Source organism: Cygnus olor, chromosome 2 (genome assembly GCF_009769625.2).
Source record: "Cygnus olor isolate bCygOlo1 chromosome 2, bCygOlo1.pri.v2, whole genome shotgun sequence".
NCBI lineage: Eukaryota > Metazoa > Chordata > Aves > Anseriformes > Anatidae > Cygnus > Cygnus olor.
This window is the reverse complement of record NC_049170.1, coordinates 84,818,763-84,846,750: the sequence shown is the minus strand read 5'-3', so window position 1 is coordinate 84,846,750 and position 27,988 is coordinate 84,818,763. Positions and strand designations below refer to the sequence as shown.

The following is a 27,988-nucleotide window of genomic DNA, read 5'->3' as shown; positions in this document are numbered from 1 at the left end:
AAATGTTCTCTCACTCTTTCACACTTTTTCCATTATTTAACTTTCAAGTGAGGTTTCTTCCTTTTACAAAAAATGCATGTATGGTATTCTTTGTCTTTTTGTTAACAGCGTCTTGTTCATGTACAGTTTTAGTGTGTAGTGGGAAACTGTTAGATTTGGTGATGGTAGTTAGTGAAGGCTGGGAGGTGGTGTAAGATACCACTTTGTTTCATATATGGAGGTTAATGATAGAATATACTGATTTGGAAGGGACCCACAGGGGTCAATGAGTCCAACTCCTGGCTCCACACAGCACCACCCAAAAATCAGACCATGTGTCTGAGAACACTGTCCAAACCCTTCCTGAACTCCAGCAGGCTCGGTGCTGTGACCACTGCCCTGGGGAGCCTGTCCCAGTGCCCGACCACCTTCTGGGTGCAGAAGCTTTCCTAACCCCCAGCCTGACCCTCCCCTGTCCCAGCTCCATGCCGTTCCCTCGGGTCCTGTCGCTGTCCCCAGAGAGCAGAGCTCAGCGCCTGCCCCTCCGCTCCCCTCGTGAGGGAGCTGCAGGCCGCCATGAGGCCTCCCCTCAGCCTGCCCTGCTCTGGGCTGAACAAGCCAAGGGACCTCAGCTGCTGCTCCTATGTTTTGTCCTCTACACCTTGCACCATCTTTGTTGCCTTCCTGTGGATGCTGTCTAATAGTTTTTTGGCCTTTTTTGTCCTTTTTATACCGTGGCACCCAAAACTGCACAGTGCTCAAGGTGAGGCTGCAGCAGCACAGACTAGTGCAGGACAATCCCTTTCCTTGACTAGTTAGCAGTGCTGTGTTTGATGCAACCCTGGACACGGCTGGGTCTTTTGGCTGCCAGGGCGAACTGCTGGCTCATGTTCAACTTGCTGTCAGCTGGAACCCCCAGATTCCTTTCCACAGGGTTGCTCTCCAGCCTCTTGTCCCCAGTCTGTATGTATATCCATGGTTGCCCCTTCCCTGGTGCAGAATCCAGCACTTGCTCTCGTTACACTTCATGCTGATGATTGCTCAGCTCTCTTTGTCAGTATCTCTCTGCGAGGCCTGTCTGCACTCAAGGGAGTCAACAGCTCCTCGTGGTTTAGTGTTGTCTGCAAACTTGCTTAGTGTACATCTGAGTACTGCATCCAGATAATTTATAAAAACATTAAAGAGATATGGCCCTAAAATGGGGCCTTGAGGAACCCCACTAGTGACTGGCTGCCAGCGTAATATAAGCCCATTTACTAAAAGCCTTTGAGTCTGACCTGTCAGCAAATTGTTCACGCATCATATTAGGTGTTGGTTTAGATTATGCTGGACCTTTTGTCCAGGAGGATACTGTGAGAAACAGTATCAGAAGCTTTGCTGAAACCCAGAAAGATTACATCAACTGGCTTCCCTTGGTCAACTAGTTGGGTGACGTTGTTATAAAAGGAAATGACATTTGTTAAACAGGACTTTCCCCTGTGTTGGCTTTCCTTTCTGTCTTGGCTGTTACCAATGAATAGTTGTCTTTAAGGTGTTTTTCAGTAACTCCTAGAATAAGCTTCTCCATAAGTTTACCAGGTACTTGTAAAATTTACCAGTGAGACTGACAGGTCTATAATTACTGTGGTCTTCTTTCTGCCTTTCTTGAAAATTAGGACAGCAAAAAGGTTGTTACATGAATGAAAAAAGTACTGTGTGACTTCCAGTCAATAGAATATTTTCTACTCTTGCTGGAGCTACCAAAAAACTAGCAGATTAAAATATGTAAAAACTAAATTAACTTGTCATTCTTCTTGAAGAGTTGAGATTTGGACTCTGTCTTAATTATGTGAAAAAGAGATGTAATCTTCTAAGAGACTGATAAATCTTCCTTTTTTTTTTTTTTTCCTCCCTCCAGGTTCAAGCATCTCACTTTGAAGGGCTGATTACAACTATAGTTGGATATGTTCTGCTGGCAGTAACTCTAATTGTTTGTCATGTATCCTTTTGTCATCAGTTACCTGCTTCAGATTTTACATGAGTCATCTTTCTGGAGATATTTTGGGGATGCTCAGAGGTGTTGCAGATGCATCTGATTCACCGTTTTGCTCTGCTTTTTCTGTGAAATTAGAAGAAAAGCTTTCAGTTTTCCTGGACCTTTTTCAGGTTGTGAGTGGAACTGCATTCTTCAGAACCCCTCTACATCTTTAATGAAACAAAATCTTAGGATATTATGGGGGTTTAAAGGCATACTTGAATGCCTCTGGGTAAATTTTGAAGGTCTGTCCAAGAAGACTAGTGAAGAAGCCTTCCCCCCCTCGTTTTCCCTTTGGTAAAAGCCACAGAACATAGTATTTTATATTAAACTATGAAATGCTGGACTTGTTATGAAGTGTTTTTCAGTATTTTCTTGACAGAACCGTTTAGGGTTTGGCAGCGCTTGTTAAGTTCCAGCGATCACGTCGTTTATTAGGAGTTTGCTACATTGTTGTCAAGGTAATCCCTTTTTTTTTTTGTGTATCAAAACAAACTTCTTTGAATTTAAAGTTAAGTTATAATTTTCTTAATAATTTCTGTCAATCTACTGAGATGTTCTTTACTTTTTTTTCCCACCCCTAAGGTTTCCTTGTTAGTGGTGGTAGAAATTGGTGTGTTTCCTCTCATCTGTGGCTGGTGGTTGGATATATGCTCTTTGGTAGGTATAGAAATATGGGATAAAATCTTTTTTAAGTGTTTATATTTAAAGGAAGAAAGTTCTAATGAGAACTGTTGATATGAGTTGGATGACACATTTACTGTTCTTGTAAACAATGTTTCTAGAGTGAGAGGGTTGGGTTTCTTTTAGGCACTTAATGTTAATTTTGTTTTCCTTTATATGACTCATAAGTTAACCTACTAGAACTAAGCTAATAAGATTGTAACCATTTTTACTGCATTTACAAGACCACTGTGATAATAAATTTGCAGGCAAATTGGTGCACTGAATAAATTTATTTATGGCAGCCGTCTTGCATGAGATGCTAATGACTTCATGTTTTAATAGTTGCATGATCTCTTTTGAAAAAGATTCTTGCTGTGTTTGCTTGGAATTAAAAAGAACAGCTGTGTAAAATTTAAGATTTTCTGGAAAAGAAAAGATTAATTCTAAATGGAGAAGATTAATTTCTTCTAGCCTTCATAGAACTGTAATTTTACTTGTTTTCTTCCATCACAGTACTACTCTGTTTGAACTGATTTATAACATATGCAGTGTATGTAAATGGTTGAGTTGGCTTCTTTCTTCTCTTTGTATGTCATGGATAAGAAATTGATCTTCAGTTGCTGTTCTTAATGTAAATGTTCATAAGTATTCTTTTTTATTTATTTAAATGCTATAATTTATGGATGCATGATTCAGATATCTAATTTAAATGTCAAGTAGTGTATATGCACTAGGATAAACAAAATAAGTAATTGTAGAAGTTTCCCAAATTTTATTTATATTTGTTTATTACTTAACTTTTAGGAAATGTTTGATGCCACTCTGAAAGACAGAGAATTGAGCTTTCAGTCTGCGCCAGGTACCACGATGTTTCTGCACTGGTTAGTTGGAATGGTTTACGTCTTCTATTTTGCATCCTTCATTCTTTTACTGAGAGAGGTAAGTCTATAAGGACAAAATTGTTAGGCAACATTAGTTAGAGAAGCTTACATGTTGAGCTGTTAGTTAGGTCTTTTGCAACTGGCTATTGCTGCTACTGTGTTCTGCGTGGATTTCAGTTTTGTTTGAAAAGGGCCACACTGGTACCTACTGCAGTGGAAAATTATGACTTATTTTACTTCAACATTTTCAGTTTACAGAGTCTTCAAAAATGGGAGCTGCAGTGAATCTGAATGCATTTCAATTGTTAAATATAACGCTTGAAGGCTAAGCTTGTAATTAATTATTGCTTCTCTAATCCTCTATGAAAATGCTTTCCTTTATTCTTTTTCTATATCATTTTGTTGAACCGTGTTATATTTATACCCGTTATGTGTTTTTTTTAAAAAAAAAAAAAAAAAAAAGGTGTAGCAGAGTTACATAGAATGTAACATGAATGACATGAAATACAAAGATAATTTTCCCTTGATGATTGTTTTTTGTTTCCCACTTTAGGTATTGAGACCTGGTGTCTTATGGTTTCTCAGGAATTTGAATGATCCAGACTTCAATCCTGTGCAGGAAATGATTCACTTGCCTATTTATAGACATCTCAGGAGGTTTATATTATCAGTGGTAAGGACTTTTCTTACAAGTTTCTGTACTTGGAAAGAAAACTTCATCTGTTACTTTAACTCCCATATACGATACTACATATTTAAGGAAGACATTTTCACCATGAAGGTGATCAAACTCAAACTGGTTGCCAACAGAATCTGCAGCTGTTGAGATAACGAAAACTCATCTGGACAAGGATCTGAGCATCTTGATGCGGTTGGGTTTGCTCTGAGCAGAGCGTCAGACTAGTTTACTTTAGAGGTAGCTTCCAAAACAAATGATTCTTGAGTATCTTCTCTTTACACAAAATTGCAGCAAAAGTTTGTGTATTCAGCCAACAAGTGTTTATTACTATGGATATTGTAAATCACTTAACTGCTTTATGATGCTCTCAGTAACTGCAGTAAACATTTTTGGTATGATTCAGCTAAAGCAGTGCAGAAAGGGTAGAGTAACTTTCTGGTTAAGTTTTGTGTTGAATTGCACCGATGTAGCCAGTGGTGTCTGTTTCCAGATATCATTCTATGATACTGGAACCAATGAAATTTCTTGTGATTTCCTTTAGATTTGTTTGTGTGAGGTTTGCTTAGCCTGAGACGTTTCCCTTTATTGCCCTGCTGTCTTTGAAATAATGTCCTATGAACTGTGAAAACCAGTGTACTGGAAACAGTTATTTAACACACAGCATTACATACACCTGAAGTGCTTTGAGCAGTGAAAGTTCATGGAGAGATCTTAGGAGAGATCTTAGCAGTCTCTATTAGAGAGCCTGTCAGAACATTAGAGGAGTTGACCTGTTTGCCTTTAAAAATACTTTCTTTGTAGATAATCACAATATTTTAGTTGCATTAAACATTGTGTCACAGCCAGTGGCACAAATATTGGCAGGCATCTGCTTGTTCCCAGAGGTCTTAAACATAAGTTCTGTGACTGCATTGGAACTGGCTGTTACTTGAACTTCAGCTTATGGTTTGCTTAGCTAATTATTTCGGGAACTTTTACTGGCCTCATGCTGGAATATGAGGCTCATAATGGTGATCATTTACAAGTTGCCATTTCAAAAAACATCAGACCTTCCAAGTTGTTTCTTTCTCAATGTTTTTAAGGAAGTTTTTGTGTAGAACGTGAACTATTAAGTTTCAAGAAGAGCGGGATTTGGTTTCTTCCTCGCATATTAAGTATGCAACACTTTTTGTATTTTTATTCTCTAGTGGCATTTTTGTATACTGTGTAAGAATGTATTTAAAGTATAATTAATTTTTAATCTGGTTCCTTAAGGAAGTGGAATTTATAAAAGTATATGGTTTCTATACGTCTTCCCCCCCCCCCCCCCCCCCCCCCCACTTTGATCTTTCATCTAGTTGAGGAAATAAAAATGGAAACAACATCTGAGGTTTCTACAAGTTGCTTGAAAACCTAGCTGCTAGGAAAAGAGAGAAATCCACAGTTTATAGTCCTGGTGTTGAAGGGGAAAGAAACTAGAACTGTTCAACGTTATTCTGTCAGTGCATGTTGAGCCAAAATCCTGTTTGGCACTCGAAGGTGTTCAGCACGAAATGCAGTGTATTTGGTCTGCCTGGGATGGAGTTGATTTTCTTCAGGGCAGTTCATGTCCTCCTGCAGTTTGGATTTGTGGCTGAAAGTGTTGAAACAGTTGTTTATGGCTGTGCTTGAACACTGCTTGCACAGAGTCAGGGTTTTCTCTTTCCTGCTCTGTCCTGTTCCCTCATCCTTCCAGCAAGTAAGCTGAGTGTGGGTAGGGGTTTAGGAGGGGAGATAAACCTGGAACAGCTGACCCACACTGACAAAGGGATGGTATTCCATGCTGTAGGGCATCGTGCTCAGCAATAAAAGCTCAGGGAAAGGAGGAAGAAAGGCAGAGTTCGTGGTTATGACATTTGTCTTCCTGAGCATGTGCCCTGCTTTCCAGGAGGTGGCTAAACATGTGCCTGCTGATGGGAAGTGGTGAATGGATTCTTCTTTTTATTTGGCTTGCGCATGCAGCCTCTGCTCTCTCTATTACCGTGGTTATCTCAATCCATGAATCTTCTTTCCTTCCTTCTGTTTTCTGCCCGTCCAGCAGGACAGGGGAATGAATTAGCGGCTGGGTGGATGATTGGCAGTTAGCCCAGGCTAACCCACCACTCGCACAAAACAAGTCAGAGAGGTGGGTGGGCAGCTAGGGTTGGTTGAATCTGCTATTCAAACTAACTGGTTAACTTGCTTGTTGCAGATTGTCTTTGGATCAATTGTACTGCTCATGCTCTGGCTTCCTATACGCATTATTAAGTATCTTCTGCCAAACTTTCTTCCATATAATGTTATGCTCTACAGGTACGTATTTCATTTCAGAAAGAAGTTTTCTCAATGTCCATTTAACTAGAAAAAATGCATTTGAGCTCTTTGAGCATTAATGTGACACTGTGGAGTATGTCATTTTTTTGTTTTTTTCAAAATTAATTCAAACTGTTCTAGAAAAGTAAAATGTCAAAGCATGTGGATACACAGTATAATTTGTCAAATAAACAAAAAGCTGCTAAGAAAAATAGCAGGCATTTTGTGATAGCTCCATAGTGATAACTGTTTACTTTCTGTATTCCTTCAAAACAGGAACTCTGAAACTTTTTTATAGGGAAGTTATTGTTTGTTTTTTCACGTTCATATCTGATTATCAATAAAAGAATGTGTGTAACTGCATTTATTTTTAATGACAAGGTTATTGTTATATTATTGTTAGTATGATTCAGTGTAACAGATTGCTAACAGAATGTTGCTTATGTTTGATTTCCTGCTCTTCCTGTTGTTTCTAGTGATGCTCCAGTAAGTGAACTTTCCCTAGAGCTCCTTTTGCTTCAGGTGGTGCTCCCAGCTTTGCTAGAACAAGGGCACACAAGACAGTGGTTGAAAGGTCTCGTACGAGCATGGACTGTTACTGCTGGATACTTGCTGTAAGTGCAGAAAGCCAAAATCAACTACAAGCCTTGTGTCCAGCTTAGCCTTTTTTTAAAATGAAGGCAGCATGCTTTCAAGAGAAATTTTCCGATAAGTAGCTTTAACAGTTGTTTTATAGATAGATATTTGATTTAAAAAACAAACAAACAAAAAACGGTATAGTAATTTCCTATGTAAGTACTTCCTTCTGTGTTGTAGCTCTGGACTAGTCCAGTAATTCTTTGGTACATTATTAGAGCATTTGGTTAGTAAAAAAATTTATAAAAGTCTGACTAAAGAGTTTGTTAACTCTCTGTTAAATGTAAAAATGAGAAATACATGTCAGCAGAGCATTTCTGTCAATGAAGTAAAATTCATGCGCACATCGTACATTTCTTGTTTATGGTACGAGAGGGGGTGAAATAAAGGAAAATGATTTAGAATATTAAGCTGAAGACGCTGATACCTTAAATTAGGTGTTTTAAACTTAGACATCAATCTCTCAAAGACAATTAAAAGTGTGTCTTGGTAACCCAAGTAAATGGTTGCACAAAATGAGGTTCTTTAATTTTGACTGCAAGCCAGACTTCGTGTACCTGAAGTGATTTTTGAGTTCATGTTGTTTGCCACATTAGTCAAAAAAGAAAAAGTTGATTTTGCTATTTTTTTAAAATTTAACTTCAAAGTAGATTGGCATTCTCTTACCGAGTCTAAGCTGTCTGAGACTCTAAGAAAATGAATGAGAGAGACTTTTAACTCCATTGTAATCCAATGTATTTTTTCAACTTCTCATAAGGACCTGAAACTGTCACCACCCCGTTCTTAGTGTGCATTTTGGAGAGTTATTCTTGGAATGCGTTTTTCAGTGTTTTTATAGTATTTAAACATGATGGAAGAAGAGAAATGCAGATATGATAGAAATGGCTTTGCTCTCTCCACTATCACAGTTGCTAAGAACAACTGCAAAATACTTCTGTAGCAATTACAGTTGAGCAAAGATTAAAATATTTTACTCGGGTTTTATTAAAAAGCAAGCAGTGTTGTCAAAATACTTCCATTGTCTGGCATTAGAATATCTACACGCATCTCACTGCTATAAAAATTCTGCTACAGCAGAGGAAAGTTAACTTCTAAACATTCAAGATCTATTTGCTAACGAGGTATGCAGGGAATATGAATGGAATGTTTTTTAAATAGATTGACTGGTTCTGGGGTTGATGTTCTGAGAAAGTTGTGAACAGGTTTTGAGTGATTTAGAATCTTCTTGAAAGATTCTAGTGTAAATGTGTCTGTGGCAAAGCAGTATTGTCCCTGTACAGTTTAGATTTGAAGACAATTGTTTCCAGTAGAGCTTAGTAACAGTAAAATACAATGTTAGTTGAACTGTCTGCTTGCATGAACAGGAATATTGATGCAATTTCCCTTTTATATGCACAACTTTAATACCAGATGATGTTATAAAGCAAACAGAAGAGTGATCTCTGTATTTCCACGGTTCTAACCTATATCCACACTGGCTTTTTTCTTCTAAAGTCTGTGTTTAAGATATGGAGGAGTTTATCAGAAAATGATTTGTTACGTTTTCAAGATTCTGCCAGTACTCTTGTATAAGTTCTGTACTCATTCTGAGTACATCTTTAGCATCTATGCATCTGTAAGATTTTCATTCATATCAAACAGAACAAAACTGAAATTTTGGTTGTTGCAGAGACCTCCATTCTTACCTACTTGGTGACCAGGAAGAGAATGAAAACAATGCGAACCAGCAGCCTAACAACCAGCATGCTCGCAATAACAATGCCATTCCAGTTGTGGGAGAAGGTCTTCATGCAGCCCATCAAGCCATACTTCAGCAAGGAGGACCCGTGGGTTTCCAGCCTTATCGTAGGCCTTTAAAATTCCCACTCAGGGTAGGTATATATAACAGATCAAGAGAAGGGAATTTGAGAAATAGCTGTGGATTTTTATTTTTTAAAGATTTGTCCCATATGTTATCAGAAGTCAAGTGTGGGTCACATTTCTTGTACTGTACAGTTTGCAACTTCTTGACTTTTAGACTTATCATTATATTCTCACATGTAGCTTTTTTCAGCTTTGTAACTTCACCTTCAATTACTATTTTACTTATAGATGCTACACTTGCTGTTGTGTATTTTATTGAAGTTCATGTCTTATTTTCCTCACGGTTAGTAATGGAGAGAAGTGTAATAGACTCCAGCAAACAGGTACTTCAGGAAGATCTGTAACAAGGCATAGCTTTCAAGAGGGTGTACTTCAGTCTCATAGCTGGAGTGTGTTCTTAACTCCTTTCCTTTGTTATAAAGTTAAATGGAAAACAGAAAAGTGTTAAAGTACTTTAAAGTTCTGAATGCCTGCTATTAGGAAGGAGATGCTACTTGGCAAATACTTAACATTCTAAAACAATATGCAAGTCAAACTAGATAAGTTGTTTTGGTTTTACCAAAACTCCAACTGAGTTAATCAAATGTAAATTTCAGGAGAGCTCATTTACCATGGCTTCACATATACAGCTCAAGGAGGGAAATAGTGGCTGAAGTTAGAGCCACTGTTGGCCTCTGGAAGTTTCCTTAAGATGCTTAAACTAAAAGAAATCTCACAACAGTGTACAAAGAAAAGCTTTTTTTTTTTCCTGTAAAACTCAACTAAGTAGAACTGAAAGCAAATCTGAAAGGATTTCAGGACTTAGCAACAATTAAGTTTGTGCATGTTCTAAGTTGGGGCTTTTTTTTTTTTTTTTAATTCCCTCCACTGCTATTTTTACTCTTTGAAATGGCTCTCTGCAGGGGAGCGTGAGCTACAACACTGTTGCAGAAAGAACAGTGGGAGGCAGTAACTCAGGGATGAAAGGACTAGGGAAACAGAATGAATTTGCCCCCCACGTAGCAGACACTTCTATACCTGTTTAGTCCTACCAGGAAGTCAAGGCATGCTTTTGACTCTGACCAATTTGATCTAGCATAAATACATTGTTCTTACTGAAAGGAGTGGTCCCAGTCTTATTTCTATGGCAGCTGCTCCTTTCTTCCCTTCTTAATATGCTGATCAGTAAAGTGGTCCAGATGAAAACTGGTGTCTAAGCAACACACAAGGTGTTGCTTAGACACATTTGAAGATTCAGATAAGACTATGATGTTCTTCTTAAAGAAAATATGTTACTTGTAACATTTTGAGTTGGACTGAGTCAAGTTCATCTGAAGTTGCTGGGATGATGGACAGGTTAATTGAATTTGGTTTGGCTGCTAAGGAGGCAATTAGAGTGCAGTCTTATCTGTTGTGACCTGCTCATATAGAACAGCTGTAGTGTGGATATGCTACTTTCAAGGGGAACAGGTGTGTTAAACCAGAGGCTTGTAAATTCCTCCTTTCTATAAATGCCTTTGTGTGTTTTTTTGTTTTGCTTTGTTTTTGTGGATGCTTCTGGATAAAACATATGGGCTGAAATCGTCACCCCTTTTAAATCATTGCAGAGTATAAGTTTTCAGTAATTTGGGGTGCTGACGTTGAACTGATGATAACTAAGCAGTTACTTATTCAGCTGTCAAAGATTTTTCTGTTTTTCTGGTCTGCTTTCCTATGCCTAACATTTTAAGTTGTTCTTTGCGGACTTCTTTCTTATAAATAGTTTTTCTCTTTCTTCTTTCAGATATTTCTTTTGATTGTTTTCATGTGCATAACATTACTGATTGCTAGTCTTATCTGCCTTACCTTACCAGGTAAGTCTGTTATTGTAAAACTGTGATTAAAAATGCAGACTAATGCTCAATAATAGCAGATGTTTCCAAATCACAGCATAAAGTTAAAAGAAGAAAATACGGAGAAACGATGTCTCATTTTGAAAGGTACATAATAAAATTGTAGTAGCCTAGAATTTGAATGATGGAGTTAGTACCTTTATGTAAATGACAATTCAGTAGAGAAGAGATGAACATTTTCTTTGTTTAGTGTTATTTCTTTTTGTTTTGTTTGTTTTTTAAGGGGAGGGCTCCAAGTGTTGAGGCTCTCTGTAGTAAAATTGTGAGAAAAACAGAATTGATACCCCTTGTGTTTGCTTTGCCATTTAGAGAAGGAAAATAAATAGGCTGTTACCTGGATTCCTACGGTATCTTAATTAAATATTTCTGAAAGTGTTGCCATGACAGGTCACTAGGAGACTTAAGTAATATATGTGCTGCTTCCAAATGTGTATGAAGAAGCAGTTTTAACCAAGTCAAAAGCATTTTGGAATTGTTATAAATAATTTGGAACAAATTAAGACATGTAAATTTGTTGGAATTTTTAAATCTGGCTGCCATAGTACCATGTCACTTTTACCTCCTTTTAATAATGATCCTAAAGTCAATAATATATTGAGGTGTGAATTCTGAATTTTGTAGTGATTTGAATAACATTACACAAAAATAATTCCGTGGTAATATCAGTGAATAGAAACCCTATTTAAAAAATGAAACAGCAAATACGCCTTGCCGTTTCGTTGGAGTGCTTCAGAAACCCGATTAGTAGACCTTAAAAATAAATAATGTGAGGCAGTGAAATAACTTAAACATCATCCATAAGATTTTAGTTCAAGCTTGTGCAGTAATCCATTATTGCCTTTGAAGTTCTGAAGATTACTATTTAGGCTCTGAATAGCACAACATTCAGTGCTTTGTTTTGTGCTAGGTCAGGTGACGTCACTGGGGTAATGAAATTTTAGAAGAAAATATTGTATGTATATATTTGACAACATCTACATTATTATTTATGTAGGGCTTTGCACATTTGTGCCTTATGGGTATGGTACCAAAATACTGTTTAATGCTAAAAACTATCTGTGGATTGATAATTAGCAATGAATTTGATAAATATTTTTATAGGCATCCTTAAGGATTTCCTTAATATATCAAAAGTACTTAAAAGTGTTTGTGTTTTCAGTATTTGCTGGCCGATGGTTAATGTCATTTTGGACGGGCACCGCCAAAATCCACGAACTGTACACAGCTGCTTGTGGTCTTTATGTCTGCTGGCTAACCATCCGAGCGGTGACCGTGCTGGTAGCCTGGATGCCGCAGGGTCGTAGAGTGATTTTTCAGAAGGTGAAAGAGTGGTCTCTCATGGTGAGTCTTAAGAAATGTTTCTACTGAAGTATGGGGGGGGAGGTGGGGCGAAGGTAGATTACAGAATTGTTCAATTTTTCCTTGCCAATTTTGCCTTGTAATGCGTACTACATTTTCCTTTTTTAAGCTCGTGCAGGTTACATTCCCATTGCATAGGCTAACTTTTGGAAATGTTAAGCAGCGTACGTGATTTGCATATATGTTTGTTTATTTAAGTTTGCATTTGTCTGTCTTTGTTCCCGTAAAAGTATGTTGCATATTATCCTATATGTGATGCGTCCTCAAATATATTGACATTTTCACATACACCTGAAAGATTAACTGTTGCTTCATTAGTAACTCAATGTTGTCAAACAAACAAACAAACAAACAAAAAAAAAAACAGTAAAATAACAGATAATGAATATGTCTCTGAAAAGTAACTTGGTGCATGTTTTCAGAAAGATCTTTATAATCTGTCTGATCTTCCAGAGTGGTGTTCAGATTAAGAATGTTAAAGAAAAAATCCTCTTTTATTACCAGGAGTTCTTGTGTAATATAGTTCTTGTGTAATATTCTACTTGTTCCTTAATCTGAACGTCTTAATTAGGTCATACTAGTTTTGGATCTGATTTTTGGATGACACATGTAAATTAAGAGAATTCTAGAATGAAGAAATATTCAGGCATGGTATTGTTACTAATTCTTTTGTTTAAGTTAGATATATTCCATTATGGGTGAACTTTTAAGATTTGGTTTTAACTGGAGAAAAATCTGTAGTTTTGGAAAGATTCTTCTAAATGCTTGGAAAATGTGTACATTCTTCTACATTCTTGTAAATGTGTTGGAAAAGTACAATGTAATAATGCCATTGGATGGTATTCTTTACTGATCAGAGTAAAATGCAAGTCTGTGGTTTAAAACTATATGGATAACAATAGGTACAGTCATGTCTTTTTTTGGAGGGGGCTTAGAATAGGACCCAGTCCTGAAAACTTTTATTGCAGATCTGTTTATGTTTATAATTACTTTTATGGGTGTGTATGCATATGTGAATTAGAAGTCTGTAGTGTTTTTTCTCCAGCCTTATCTGGTTTTGTAGTTCAGGTTGCGTTTTGAAAATTAAAAAAACAAAAAATCACGACAAACATACTAACTGCATGTCTTGGATGTTTTAGATAATGAAGACGTTAATAGTGGCTATACTGCTAGCAGGTGTGGTTCCACTTTTGCTTGGTCTTCTGTTTGAACTGGTCATTGTTGCACCTTTGAGAGTTCCTTTGGATCAAACACCTCTCTTCTATCCTTGGCAGGTCAGTTGCTCTCATTCTTCTGCTGCTATTGATCCATTTCTTTACTTAAGATTAAGGGTTACCCGAGTTCTTGTTTCACATTGTTTCAGTGCTTCAGTGTATTTCCCATGAATACGTTTCCAGGCAGCAGAGAGAAGATAGTCAATCTGGATGCAAGGATTACTTAAACCAGACAGATAGGTCTAGTAATTTAAGTATGAGAAGATGAATTTTATGAGATGACTTCAGAGGGTCTTTGCATTTCAGTGATCAGACAGACACCAAGTTACATACGGAAGTTAGTATAGCCTATGTTTATATATGCACAGATACACGTATTCTGTCTGATCTTTTTGGAACGCCTTCTACCTGTAGTTAATGCAGCAAGAGGTTCGGTTGCTTTTTTTTTTTTTTTGAACACAGAATTTTAATTCAGTGATGGTGTGCAGAATGAATGAAACTGAGGGGAGACCTCATCAAAGTGTATAAATATCTGAGGGGAGGGTGTCAAGAGGATGGAGCCGGTCTCTTTTCAGTTGTGCCCAGCGAACAAAATTCATAATTTATTTCTAGGTAAACGTTACCAATGTTAATTCGTTTGTACCAAAATGTTAGTCTGTTGCTGTAAGTGTAACGCTTTAATTTTCTAGTTGCTAGTAGAAGCTGACTTTCCCAGTTCAAGGGAGTTGAGTATTTTATAGATGTTAAGTGAGGGTGAGTGTCCTGTCTTTCTTAGGAGATGGCAAAAGATGATGCCTCTTTCAAACAAATTCCTCTGTAAATAGGAAGTAAATATTTTTTTCATTTCCAAGTAATATTAAGAAGTTACTCTAAAACCTTTCAGTCATCAAGCTATTAAAAAAGTTGTTAACGCTAACTAATCCGTTTTAATGAAATTAGGACTGGGCTCTTGGAGTTCTGCATGCCAAAATAATCGCAGCCATAACTCTGATGGGTCCTCAGTGGTGGCTGAAAACTGTTATTGAACAGGTAAGAAAAAAATGTCCGTGTGAATTACCTGTAGAGTATGTTTTGACAGATGTTTTTTTGAATGTGTGAGTCAAAAAATTAAAATTACTGTTTTAGTAATTTGAATAATTGAGTAAAACTAAAGTAGTCATGTAAAATTCATTTAAATTGCATATCCAAGTCCATTATGGTACACTTAAGAATAAATAAAACCTCAGAAATTGAAAATAAAGAAAATGCTGTGTATAGATATATGCAGTTTATCAGGTTTTTGTTAAAGTGAGAAACATAATTCTTTCTTCGGATGAATTCACGTGTGTTCATATAGGGGATATACATAATGTTCACCGCTCAAGAACAAAATCTCTGCTGTCACTGGAGCTATAAAGATTCCCTCATGCATACACAAAGATCTGAAAGATAGTGTTGCCTTTCCCCTTTAATTAAGTTGGTGTGAGCAGTTCTGAATGGCACAGCCTGTTGCTTTATTTGCTGCAAGTATTTTTTCCTTGAGTGTAACCTAAGTTCTACACTTATCTCAACAATGTATCTCACTTGTTTGTCAGAAAATAACTTTTCAACCCCATTACATCAAATGTAATGGCCATGGTGCAAGTCTTGACCTCTATACAAAAGGTTCCTGTCTTCATTAGATCTAGCCCAGAGTCCCAGTTGTTGAGCCATTTACTGATCATTTTAGGTGCCACACTGTAGAAATGTAGTCTTAGTTCTGTGAGTACCTCTTGCTGCATGGCACAGCTACTTCCATTTCAAATGCTCTTCCTGGGCCTGTTTCTTATACATGTGCTCTTCTGAGCCATCCTTAGAAATGGTTACGCCCAAGCTGTGGGACAGAGGCCCTTGTCTAGCTCTGTGTGGTAGCTGTTTGAAATTGTTTCCTGTGATTAGTCTAGTCATATTCAGACGTTAGCTCTTAGCCATAATTATAGAAACCCAGAAATGGTGGAGACCCTGTCTTCGCATGCAGAGGCAGGTCTGCCCAACTGAGTACATATATCCAAGAATATTTTAGAACCTCTTATTTTTCAGCTTCTGTTGCCAAATTTAATAGGTTTGCTCTACTAGCAGCCACAGGATCTTTCAGCACAGTTAACAGCACAAAGCAATCCCAGGTCACAAACAAAATCACCATTTCACAGCTCTGTTTAATGATCTTTTGGCTAGTCTTTTACACCGCTGCAACGAAATCCCAGCGCTATTTCAGATTAAGTTATTCTCCAGGGAACTATTCAAATGATTTCCTGAGACACTCATGATGTAGATTGGCGTGTTTATTTTTCTTTTTTTTTTTCAACTCTGACTGTCATGGTTTTCTTCACGTTGGGAATATCGTTTGCATCTCATGAGGAGAGTTGTGTAAAACCTTGCTACTGTAAGCACAAGGTGTGGCTGTCTTGACTGATCCATTCTATTTCTATCTTGTTCTTCTTAGGTATATGCAAATGGGATTCGTAACATTGATTTACAATTCATAATCTGTAAACTGGCAGCACCCGCAATCTCTGTTCTGTTACTTTCCCTGTGTGTACCGTACATCATAGCTTCTGGGGTTGTACCTTTATTAGGTATGTATACATCTTGAATACCTGATTATCTTTTGATGCTTTAGGGCAAGGTAAACATATCTGTGGAAATAAAACATCAAGCTCTAGGTTATTTAAACGAACAAAAAGACAACACTATTCTAGCAGCAAATGTAAATGCTTAAGGATTTCTGTCATCTTATGTCTGGTGGCTTTGTTTGTTTGTTTGAGAAATTTAATACGTTATTCTGACTGGCTTCCTAACGTGCAGAATACATCAAAAGTATGGGATTGAATATCTAACAGCAGAAATGTAGGTATCTAGCTGGCTTGGGAAAGGGATGTTTTATTAGTTTCTTTGAACAGTCAACCTTTAATATTATTCTTTCTTTAAGAGCTATAACTGAGCCGAGGACATCTTTTCTGACTTGTCACATTTTGAAGGAAGCTTAGAAAAGTGAAAGTACCAGTTTTGGTTTGAGATTGTCATTCAGTATTAAGGTGTTTCCTTTTTTTTTAAATGTAAACATGGATTTTTTTTTTTTCAGACTTCCTTATCCCCTTATACTTGAATGAAATAAGTTTTATTAGAAGCAGGATGTGCTTTTTCATCAACAGGCTTTTTTTTTTTTTGCTGGTTAGTTTTGATGATAACAGGATATTCAAGAAGTCCTATTTTACTCTTCAGTCTCTCATTTGAATGCATACTTTTAGAGTGTCAACTTTTTGTTGATACAAGGTACACAAAAGTCAGTAAGCAAGGAAAGCTGGTAAGCACCACTGTTTGCTGGGGGTTTTCACTGTATTAATGGAGAGCTGTCAGCTTTAATGCTTATGAAGACCAGCATAGACACTTGTCAGGTTGGCTATCAGGGATATGTGGATGTTATTTCACTGCCCTACCACTGAAGTTACAGTATAACAAAAAGCTGAATCAGCTACAGAAGCAGGAATACATGTTACCTTCAGCAATGTCAGATTACATGAGGGTTGTATTTTCTTTTGTAGGAGTTACTGCTGAAATGCAAAACCTAGTTCAGCGTCGAATTTATCCTTTTCTGCTCATGGTGGTGGTTTTGATGGGAATCCTTTCCTTCCAAGTCCGCCAGTTCAAGCGCCTTTATGAACATATTAAAAATGACAAGTGAGTATATAGTATGTTTTTGTTAGGGGCTTTTAATTTATCCACTTTAATGATAACAACCGTAGATTGAATGTAGAGCCTTAAGGCTAAAAGGGGTTTTAAGAAGCTTTTTAGACAAGTGACTTTCTGAAGCAGACTTAGACTAAACTGTTCTTGGCAAGTGTTCCACCTGTTCTTCAGGCAGACAAGCAGAGGAACAAACTCTCGTTATAAATGGAAGACACTCCCCTATGTCTAACTTGAAGGTTTTTTTTACCCCATATGATGCTGGTTGCTTGTCTGTCTCTTCTCTAAGCCTTGAAGGGCAAGTGAGTGTAAAAACTTATTACGTGTTTGGAAGTAAAATCTTTCATCCTTCTGCTGCTTATAAAACCATTTCTTCAACATTTTCTGCATAATGTTTTTTCTTATTCTTTCTAATTGTCAGTCCAATGAACCTGTTAAAGTTCAGGTGAATGGATTGTTTGTCTTTATCAAATCTTGCACACTTTTCTGACGATTTTACTAATTATTACTCTGCATTACTTAGATGCATGATAAAAGTACTTATTTTCCCATTGTTTTTCTGGTTAGCCTGAATAGTTTCTAAGCTTTTATTGTTATCCTTACTACCCATGTTCAAAATGCTTGTTGTTCTCCAATCATTTAAAAACATGCCCTTTCTTCTTGAAGTTGACCAGTAATGCATCAGATGTTACAAAGGATCTGTTCCAAAGCATATTTGGAATAAGTATAATTTAGTTTTTTAGATTTGAGTGCAACTAACTGATCAAAATATTCTTTATTTTTTTTCTGTTCTAGGCAATTCCATTTTTAAGTTCTTATCCTACTCCACTCTATGTTTCTGCGTTACATTTTTTATGCATCTTATCTTAACATTTTTCTGAAGTTGAAATCAACAAGAAATTAAATGTCCCATTTTTTTTCAGCAGGCATGTTGCTTGCTCAGTTTTAACAGTTAAGTACTAGAGCTTTTATTTCCATCATGTTTCTCATACTTACAAGTATGAGTGAGTACACGTACTTCATAGGACCTTTTCTTAAAACGTTTTATATCCCTTTCTGAGTAGTGCAGTGTGCAGTTCCACTGCTTTGGGGGCTATTTGGGAAAATTAGTTTTGAACCCCAGAAACTAGCTTTCTTAGTTTTGTCTTGTTTTGTATAAAAAAGGAATAAACGTGTTACGTGTTCATGTCCGGAGTTGCCATAGAACAGATTTGCTTTCCACTGTCTACAAAAGGAGTCAAATCTAAAATGCACTTCTTTGAACCGTAAATGTTCTGAAGATACTGATATGTTAAAAGTGTTTGGTGTAAATGTACAATTAATAAAATCTATAAATATTAAGAGAGTTTTTACTAAAATTAAACTCTAAGCTGCTCAATATATATTTTAGTACCTTTAATTTTATCAGGTATTTTAAATCTTTGTTCCCAACATGCCTTTACTTGTGTGTGTTTGTATATATTTTTTATTTTTTTTTTTTACAAATGTGTTCTCAGCTAAATGTTGATATCTTTTAGGCAGAATGCATATTGAATTGCAACTTGCATTAATATTGAGAATTGCTTTCTTGCAGCCTACAAACCTGTGAAAATATCTAAGTGTAAATTACTTCGATATTAAATGAACTTATCAAAGAAAGTATTGTAGCCACCCTTGTAGACAAGAAGGTTGTGTAACATAAGTTAATGATCTGATTATGATTACAGTAAGCCAAGCATACATAGTCATGCTAACCAGTAGAGGTTTATAGTCTAGAAATATGCTTAATTACATCTTTTACATAACAAATTTAAAAAGAATATACAAATTTTGTGACGTTCTCAAATGTGCAAACAATATGTTGTGGTTTGATTATGGTTAAGTGGGAAAAGGAGCAGTGGTGAAGGTTTCTAAAGGAAATAGTAAGTTTCAGTTGGAGAATTCATGGGAGCATATGGTTCTTTTACACGTAGAACCAGCAGACAAGTAGGAAGCACAGAAAAGAATTTAGATGGCAAAAAGTAGATGTGTAAAATGATATAGAGGAGGTAAGGAATAAAGTGAAAGATAAGATCTGCTAAGCTGATGAGGCAATGTGATGTTGTAACAGAATTTAAATAAAGTAATCATACAGCCCTTAGGCCTGACCCTGACATGAAGTAGCATGAAAATATTTTCCCTCCCTTTAAGAAGGATTGAGCTTTGGTAAAAGCTCTTCGTTTACGATACTTTTTTTTTTTCCAACAAAGGTTTTTTTTAATTGGATGTATGAGCTGAGCCTCGTGTACTCACATGATGCATGTTCTGCATTGTGGCAGATTCTTTACTGGAGTTAGAACCTCATTAACACTCATTTGGTTCTGTGTTGTTGTTACAGATGTTTTGTTCATTTGGGTGAACACTGCAAAAGTGTTCATAAAAGTATCATCTAGCAAAAGGGACTGGCTTTACAAATAATACTAAACACACTCCTTTTGTGTATATTTCATATCTTATTTGAATTGTATATTTCTGAATTGTATGACTCCCAAAGTTAAGGCTGTAAACACAACCCCGTAATAGCTATATGTTCCATTGTGAAATACCTAAAAGTTGAGGGAAAAAACGATGAAAATATGGAGATTGTTGAAGGCAATTGTTGGGATGGGGAGTCATGTATAGGATAACTTTTACTGACATGAGAAAGCTCCTTCTGCAACAAAAGAGAGAGAGTGGATTTATGGTACAGAATTGTAGTAACTTCTGTTAAATTATTGCTGTTTTTATTATAATTTCAGATATCTTGTTGGGCAACGACTTGTGAATTATGAACGAAAGTCTGGTAAACAAGGCACATCAACAACTCCACCTCAGTCTTCGCAAGAATAGATGGTCATATTAAACATCTTGACCTTCCCTTTGCCTTCACATGTCCTTTTTTTCATAGACTTTTCTTCAGTTTTTGGATATCTCTCCCAATAATACTCTCAGCAGTGTTTCGGCTTCTGTTTGTAGCATCCAGATAGCAGTTAAGGCACTGTTCCTTATCTGTGTGTTCTGGTGTTATCAATGCTGTCTGAGGTCTGTATATGTGTAAATAGAAGTATCCTGACACCCTAAAACCTTGGATTAAAAAGAATGTGCATTGTACATCTTTAAAAAGAAAAAAAGTATATTAATTTATTAAATCTAGTTGTCACTTTATTTTGGACTGTTGTTCTGTTGACAAACAATGTGCCACAAAGCAATAGTGCAAAGAGGCAAGATGTTTTTATAAAATTTGGAGCTTACTTTATGGTGTTCATAACAGTTCTTATTGTAGTAAGATTGTATGATTTTTCATGGATGGAAAGGCCACACAGAGAATATCAGAAGTAAATAACTGTCTTACAGTCAGCAGTGAAGTGGCTATGGTGAGAACATAATGAACTATGTCTCTTGCTGTCAAGTCTTTTTTTTTATTATTTTGTATAACACCAAAGCTGTTGTATATTTTCTATTGCCTGATTGTTTTTCATGTGTCTGAGTTTGTAATATTGTACAGTTACTGTTAAATCAAGAAAAGATGTCCTTTTCTGAGAATTCAGATGTACTTGTTGAGGCTCAGCTGGGTTTTCGGTTTGTTTGGGGGTTTTCTGGGGCTTTGAGAATCAGGATTTCCTGAATTGAAGCAGTAAGTAAAAATTTACTAAAGCTAGGTGATGGAAGCATTTAAAGGTACCAAGAAAAATTAGATAGGTTTACCACTTACCAGTAGTAGAATTTTTCAAGACCTCAAGAGAAGGGATGAACCATATCTGATGTGTTTGCACAGAAACAAAGAGCATAGTATAAGCAACATTCTGACCTGGTCTTTAATTAAAGAGTTTGAAATCTTTTTTCTTTTCCTTCTTTCCTGTGAGTTACCTAAGTTGCAAATTACAGTGTGAATTTTATATTATACAATTACATTTTAAAAAATATATATTCTTTCAGAATTGGTCAGCATGATTTTTTTATGGGAGTAACCCTGAGGAAGTCATGCATCACATACCATTGATTGCCTCTGGGGCAGGGGAATATATGTTATTATATATGCTATTAAACAGGCAAAGAAAAGTTAGGTTTCTTTGCAAGGACACAAACAAGAGCCACCAAAACAAGTTTGTGTTATTTCTATATAGAGATAGAGTTCTTTTGCAGTAATTTTTAATGTAGATGTTTTGAAGAAAATACATACCAGTATCACAAGGCTTTAAGTACCATCAAATCTAATGCTAAGGTTGCAATACTTTTCTTAGATGAAATGGGGAATTACAAGTATCCATTGCAGTAATCGGAAAATCGATGGAACAATTAAATTTGCTACTTGGTACGTTGTCCTTCAGTATTCTGCACTTAACTGTATGTGTATCTAATTAATACTTGAGAATCTGGCAGGTGCTTGGAGTGTGTCATCTCCTTTTATTAACGTTGCATCTCTGATCTGATGTTTTCTGCGCTAATTTGGTCCAGGCTCTGATGGTGGTAGTGCATTTCCTGGTGTGTGACTGTCACGTTGTAAGGCAGTGAGCACAGCAGCCAAATGCATCAGAACCTGGTGTCAGGAGGATTGGGCTGTCACGGTCATAAGGACAGAAACTGCTACTTTACAGAATTACTATTTTCCTGAAAGTTTTGAACCCATAAATACTAGCTTTTGGAGTGATTCGTTAGGATTTTTTCCAGTGAAATGAAGTCATAGAAAAATAGCCAAAATATTTCTCTCTAATTCACCTTTGCTGCCTAAAGGCTAAATTGAGTATTTACCCCCAAATATTTTTGATGTGCATAAATGTTGCATTTGAATATTTACAGTGGCGTACGTTGTGGGACAAGTATTTTTCACAAGATTGCATTCACTGGTAACATGACATTCTTATTTATGCCAGAATTCTGTCCTTGACAAATCTTTTGTAAACAGTTCCAAACTGATCTTAATCACTCAAATATTGCCAGCACTACTGTGCATCATGCAGAATTTTCAGTTCTTGTAACATTGTGTTTTTATCCAAACTGGTCTTAACATTAAAATTTATTAAGAAAAAGCCTTTGTGCTGTTCCTTCTTATTGTTAATTTTACAAGTCATGACACGAGAAATAATAACTCGGTCCAGTCTTGTAATGGGAACTGTAGCTATTTTATGGTGGTTTACATTATTTGTACTTGCTCTTTGTTAATGAGAGCTGGTTTCAAATGAAACTGTTGTTTGCTTTTGCACTACATTACAGATCATGGGTGGAGTGAAATTTCTGAAACTGTCCATTGTAAGATTCCAAAGAAAAATTTCACCTGTCTCCTTACATTAGGCGTGTTTTGGGGAAGAGGGCTGTATAGAACAAGAGCTAAATGGCATAACTTTTTTTTATTGCTTTAAATTTTAATAGTTTGCCTTACTGTGCTGTGTACTCTTCTGGGATAGAAACTTGATAGTAGGCATGCAAGTGAACTGGCTGTTGCTAGGACAGCTGACAAGCTCTGTAGCAGTGGCTTCCATCTGTGCTAGAGTGATACAGCGTGCAGTGGTTTTACATTACTCTTCAAGTGGGAGAGAAACTGTGCGATTTCATCACAATTTGTGCTCACCTTGGGTCTCAAAGGGAGGGGCTGGAGATGTGTACTGGCTTAATTGTATCCCCTTTGTGGTGCTGAGTGTCTAATGCTGTTGGTAGATCTACAAGCCTTTATCCGCTATTTGTCAGATGGCTTTGTAGCCATCTTCTACATAATGAAGAAGTTAATTGCAGCATGGCTTCGACTGTTTTTACACAGAATATTTTATATTGATTAAAAACAGTAAAAACTCTGCATCTTTTCTCTGACTACCCCTTCTCTGCTGGGTAAAGCTTAAGTTACTTGTTTACATTTCTGCGGGCCCTCTGGAACCTGTAACTATTTTCTGTTGGCTACTTCCTCAGCGAGATGCAGGCTCCAACAGTGATTGCAGCACTTGCATCATTTTTCAGTTGAGCGCATTCGTCCCTTGCTTCCCCCTGTGTGTGAGGAAAAGTCTTCATAAAAATGTTCACAGCAGCCCTGTTACTCTTCAGAGAATTCGGGGGGGGGGGGGGGGGGCAAAAAAAAAAAAAAAAAAAAAAAAAAACCACTACCTACAAAACACAACTGACAGTGGCTTCTTGATTCCACTGCCCAGCAGCCTGACCAGTATTGCTGCCTTGTACTTCACTGTCTGTCTGTTTGTTTGTATCTAGGTTGTAAATTCTTCATGACAGGGTCAGTGTTCGTGCGTTTGCCTTGTGAATAGGCACTGTATCATCCGAGCAATGACAGGGGTTCTTCGCAGAATTTGTAATAAAAACATTAAGCAGGGAATTGAGCCTTGATAATACAGTAAAGTTTAGGATGTCTTCAGAAGCAGATAAATTTATTTTTACAGTGTCAAGGTAAGTTAGAGCTCTCTTTTCCTCTGATATCTCGGTTATTAATTAGAGTAACTGGAACTGAAGAATTGCAAAGTTACAACAATTGTATTAAGTCTGGGATTAGTCCAGTAACAAGCTATGCTTGTGCTTTTAATTTCTTTGTTTAGAAGTCAACATCAATTGGGAAATGAGATGCTGAAATCAACGTTTCCTAATAATGGGTATATTCAGAAGATATTTCCAAAGGTCAAATATTTCTCCAAAATAAACAGTGCTTGGAAGTCAGTATAATAGGGGGATGGAGCACTGACAAGATTTCACAGCTGTACACATCAGTTTTGATGCCTTAATGCTTACTTGCTGTTGATGCTTGTTGACTAGTGTCCAGTGCCAAAGCTGCATAGGCTTTATTTTTTTTTTCGTTCTGTACAAGGAGAAATTAAACATATTTGGAGTCGTCTGACATCGGGTTGGAAGGTGGGAATTAACCTTACTAACGTGATGAATATTAGTTCACTTGGTCTTAAGGATGGGTCCTGCTCTTGGAAAATATATTTTACCAGGAGGGAAGAGCTTCCTTGTTGCTTACAAAAATACAACACTGCAAAACTCGATATTTATGTTGAATAGAATTTGTATTGGAACCTTGATAGTGAATATCTGGCATTACATGTTAAAAATGTGCAAAATTGGTTAAAGGGCCCAGTTAAGTTCAGTAGGAATGGGCTGAACCTAAACATGCTGCTGCATTGAAATGGAGTTAATAGAGAATACTTTGGCTAGTTGTGATTAGGAGTGGTGGAAGCAGGAAGAAGCTGAAGAATTTAGAAGATAAAATCAGGTGATCCTGCTATAAACCAAGTATGTCCACAGATATACTTCTCTTCCTTGTAAAAATCACTTAGTAATTGGTAAAGTGCAGGGGTAAAAGTGCTCAGTGTCTAAGGCAAGAATATGAAGTACTTCTTTCACTTGAAGCTACACTTGGGTATTTACTCCCTCTGTCATACCAGTTTTATCAGCTTTATTTTGTTCCCAAAACTGAATGGTTTATGTACTGCCTTTATAACTTAGGGCCAAGATTCTCAAAATGATCTATGAATGTCCCTCATAATGTGTCTTTGTGATCTCTTTCCTTCTTCATCAAAAGGGATTTTACCTACTAGCCAAATGACTAAGCTCTGTAATCGTCAGTTTCCTTAAACAGTCTAACATTGACCTGTTTCATTGGCAGCTGTCATTGCACCATGACTCCATGAAGCTGAAGCCTCCCTTCCTTCCTTACCTGTTGATCCTAATTTTACTCACTATTTCAGAAGTGACTGCTTTCTTATATCTCTGAGAGGTCAGGATGACCCTAGAAGATTCCTGAGCACTAGAAAGAGGCAAGCATTGGGACCATCTTCAAGACAGGCAAATCAGAGGATCCAAGAAGCAAACAGCTGACCAGCCTCCCCTCCTTATCTGGGAAGCCTAGGGGCCACATCTGCCTGAAGATCCCTGAGCGGCACACCAAGGACAAGGTGACCTCTGGGAACATCCAACCTTGTTCAGTCAAGGTCAGGTGTCCCCAGAACAGAGACTGCACCACCTCTCTGGACACCTCTTCTGTCTGAGCATCCTTGTGGGGACAATCTTTTCCTTTTATCCACGGGGATGTCTCCATCTGCAAGCGTGGCCTTGGGGGTGCTTGCGTTTCCCCTGAGAAGTCTCAGGCTTCATCTTCTCTACACACTCCCAGTAGGCAGCTGTAGGCAGCAGTCAGGTCCACCCCTGAGCCGTCTCTCCTTAATTCTGACCCAAGGAGTTCCTTCAGCCTGCCCTTGTACGCCATGTGCCCCGGGCCCACACTGTCTTGAATGCCCTGGGCTGGGCACACTATACTACACACACTACACGCACATCAGTATCTTTCCTGTACTGGGGAGAACAGAAGGGAATGCAGCAGTACAGACGCAGTCACTAAATTGTCCCCAAAGAAGAGAGGAAACTGGTTGTCTGTTATTTTTTATTACTTTTTTTTTTATTGCTATTTATTGCCCGGTCTTGGAAGAGCTCCTAATGAAGCTGTTATTCATTCTTCTCTGAACAAACAGTAACGCTGCACTCCAGCACTTCTTCCTGGCAGACCTGAAGTCTTCTGATTCTTCAGAGGAGCAGCTGTCTCCCTAAGAGCTGTGACTGATCTGCTGCTCTTCTTTGTGCATTGCCACGGAAGGTGCGGCTTCCTCTTCAAGCAGCCATGGGGCAGCCTTCTTGTCCTCAGACGGAGACATCGCCGGGCTCCAGGGCCCAAGGCCCACCGTGGCTCTCTGAGGCGTTCCTTCTGCCACCCTGGTGCAGCATCCCAGAGGAAGCCAAGTCCCCTCTTGCCCACTCCTCAGGACTCCATGCAGAAGAGATGACACCTCTGGACGAGGTGGGGGTGGGGGATGGAGGATGGGGGACAGGAAAGAAGGCCACCCTGCAGGCAAGCCAGCAGGATGGCTGTGCTATTTTGAGGCACAGAGGCCGGGCCGTGCATATGGAGCTGGTCGTGTGCTCCTGCGCTGTCGCCGATGGGTCTTGATGGTGGGGAGACCTGGCACATTGACCCTCCATCAGTTCATCTGGAGGTGGATCCACCTCCATGGGCTCCACAGCATTAGCTGCAGTGCAGGGCACTGCTCTTTTTCCACAGGCGCCGGACCTCTTCCACTTCCTCACAATAGGCAGTGGCCTCCTCCTCTTTGCGTTGAGGAACGAATCCTCTCTGGACCCACGCAAGGGTGGGCAGCCTCTGCTCCAGGTCCTCTTCCTCCCATCCATGATGGCTGTCGTCAGAGGGCCTGGAAGCTCAGCGAGTGGTGGGCCCTGCGCAGGGGCATTTTATAGGGCCCGGAACAATACGGGGGGCAGATGCCACTGTGACATCAGGAAGCCTCTGTGATGGTGGCCAACGCATGGCCAAACGTGGCTGTGTTGGGAGAGGTGTCTGTGGCCTGAGAGACACCCTCATCAGGAAGGAGGAGGAGGGTCGGGGGGCAGAGGGCCCCTTTCCTGGGGATGGCTCTCCCTGGCCATTTTGACCGCCAGAGAGACAGGCTGCCCCTCGGGCACAGGGCCTGCCCTCCAGCTCCCCTCCTGTGCCCTGGCCTCCAGCCCCCTCCTCATCCTGTGCCTGGGCTCCCTGTGCCATAAGATGGTGGCAGCAGTGTTTCCGGAGGGGCAGGGGCCTCCACTACCCCTGCCACCGACCGGGCTCCCTGCAAGTGGTGCAGCCCCCCATGCTTGAGAGCAGCTGAGAGGGGGCAAAGCACCCAGACATCCTGCAGATGGGCAAGGGAGGCACAGCCAGGCGGCACCAGGTCTCCCAGCAGTCAATAAAAGCTCTGCTGACAATCAAGTGCTGCATGAGCCCTTCTCAGGAGCCATCTCCTACACCTACCCATGCCCCCGCAGTGTGAAGAGGTGCCATCGCTTGTGCCCCGAGGCATGGGGGAGGAGAGGGCCCGGTCTCTGCGCTGCTGTGCCGCCACAACACGGGCAGTCTGTGGGTGGGCTGCTGAGGTCCTGGGGGCCTGGAGGTGGAGGGGTGGTGGGGGTCAGTCTGAGGTTCACCCTTGCTCTCTTCTCTAGTGTTAGGGAGAAACCTTCTCAATGTTTTTGTGGCTTCTCTGCTTCCTCGTTCAGAGGAAGAGCTCTCCTGTCTGGTTGGAAGAATCACCAGTAGCTCCTGACTGGGAGCCTTCAGGCACATTTCCAGGGGGAAGCTCCTGCCTGCCTAAGACACCTAGCGCACACCCTAAGACACCTAGAGCAGGGGGTCTGGGGAAGATGCCACCCGTGGGGGACCCGTGCCGGAGCAGTTTGGTCCTGGGGGATGGACCCTGTATTATGGAGCCGTGTGGGAGCAGTTCTTGAAGAGCTGCTGCCTATGGGCAGCCCTTGTAGGCTCAGTTCGGGAAGGACGGCATCCCATGGGAGGGACCCCACGTGGAGCAGGGGCAGAGAGTAACCGTGAAGGAGCAGCAGAGACGAAGTGTCATGGGTTGACCACAGCCCCCATTGCCCTTTCCCCTGCACCGCTCGGGGGGAGGATGAATGGGGGGGAAGGTGGTTTTAGTTTGCTTCACTTTCATATTCTCTGTGTTCTGGTGTGCTAGTGACAGGCAATAAATTGCATTAATCTCCCTATGCTGAGTCTGTTTTGCCCATAACGATAATTGGTGAGTGATCTCCTTCTCCTTAACCCTAGAGCCCTTCCCATCCCATTTTTCTCCCTCTCCCTTTGATTAGGGGAAGTGACAGAGCACTTGTGGTGTTCAGCTGCCCAACAAGGTAAACCTACCGCAGCAGCCTCTGCAGTGTACGCAGGCTTTATCAAAAGACTAAACAGGAGCTAAAACGCGTGCTCTTTGTTTCCCAGAGGCCACTGCTTTATCCTTATCCCGCGTGGCCTTTATCGTCCAGCA

At 39.0% G+C, this 27,988-nt stretch overlaps 1 protein-coding gene across 2 annotated transcripts in view; it reads left to right on the top strand.

Annotated features, from left to right (window-relative positions):
* MARCHF6 (membrane associated ring-CH-type finger 6) overlaps nt 1-22,198 on the top strand; it is a 49,106-nt gene extending 26,908 nt beyond the window's left edge. For both annotated transcript variants that reach the window (XM_040548212.1, XM_040548210.1), the window contains exons 12-26: nt 1,877-1,957; nt 2,386-2,454; nt 2,579-2,653; nt 3,464-3,598; nt 4,094-4,213; nt 6,429-6,529; nt 7,006-7,143; nt 8,835-9,036; nt 10,791-10,860; nt 12,059-12,240; nt 13,398-13,532; nt 14,412-14,501; nt 15,934-16,066; nt 17,033-17,168; nt 19,931-22,198. In XM_040548212.1, the coding sequence (XP_040404146.1) occupies nt 1,877-1,957; nt 2,386-2,454; nt 2,579-2,653; nt 3,464-3,598; nt 4,094-4,213; nt 6,429-6,529; nt 7,006-7,143; nt 8,835-9,036; nt 10,791-10,860; nt 12,059-12,240; nt 13,398-13,532; nt 14,412-14,501; nt 15,934-16,066; nt 17,033-17,168; nt 19,931-20,021 (1,758 nt within the window). In that variant the 3' untranslated portion in view covers nt 20,022-22,198. The remainder of the gene's footprint in view (nt 1-1,876; nt 1,958-2,385; nt 2,455-2,578; nt 2,654-3,463; nt 3,599-4,093; nt 4,214-6,428; nt 6,530-7,005; nt 7,144-8,834; nt 9,037-10,790; nt 10,861-12,058; nt 12,241-13,397; nt 13,533-14,411; nt 14,502-15,933; nt 16,067-17,032; nt 17,169-19,930) is intronic.
* The last annotated feature ends 5,790 nt before the right edge of the window (nt 22,199-27,988 follow it).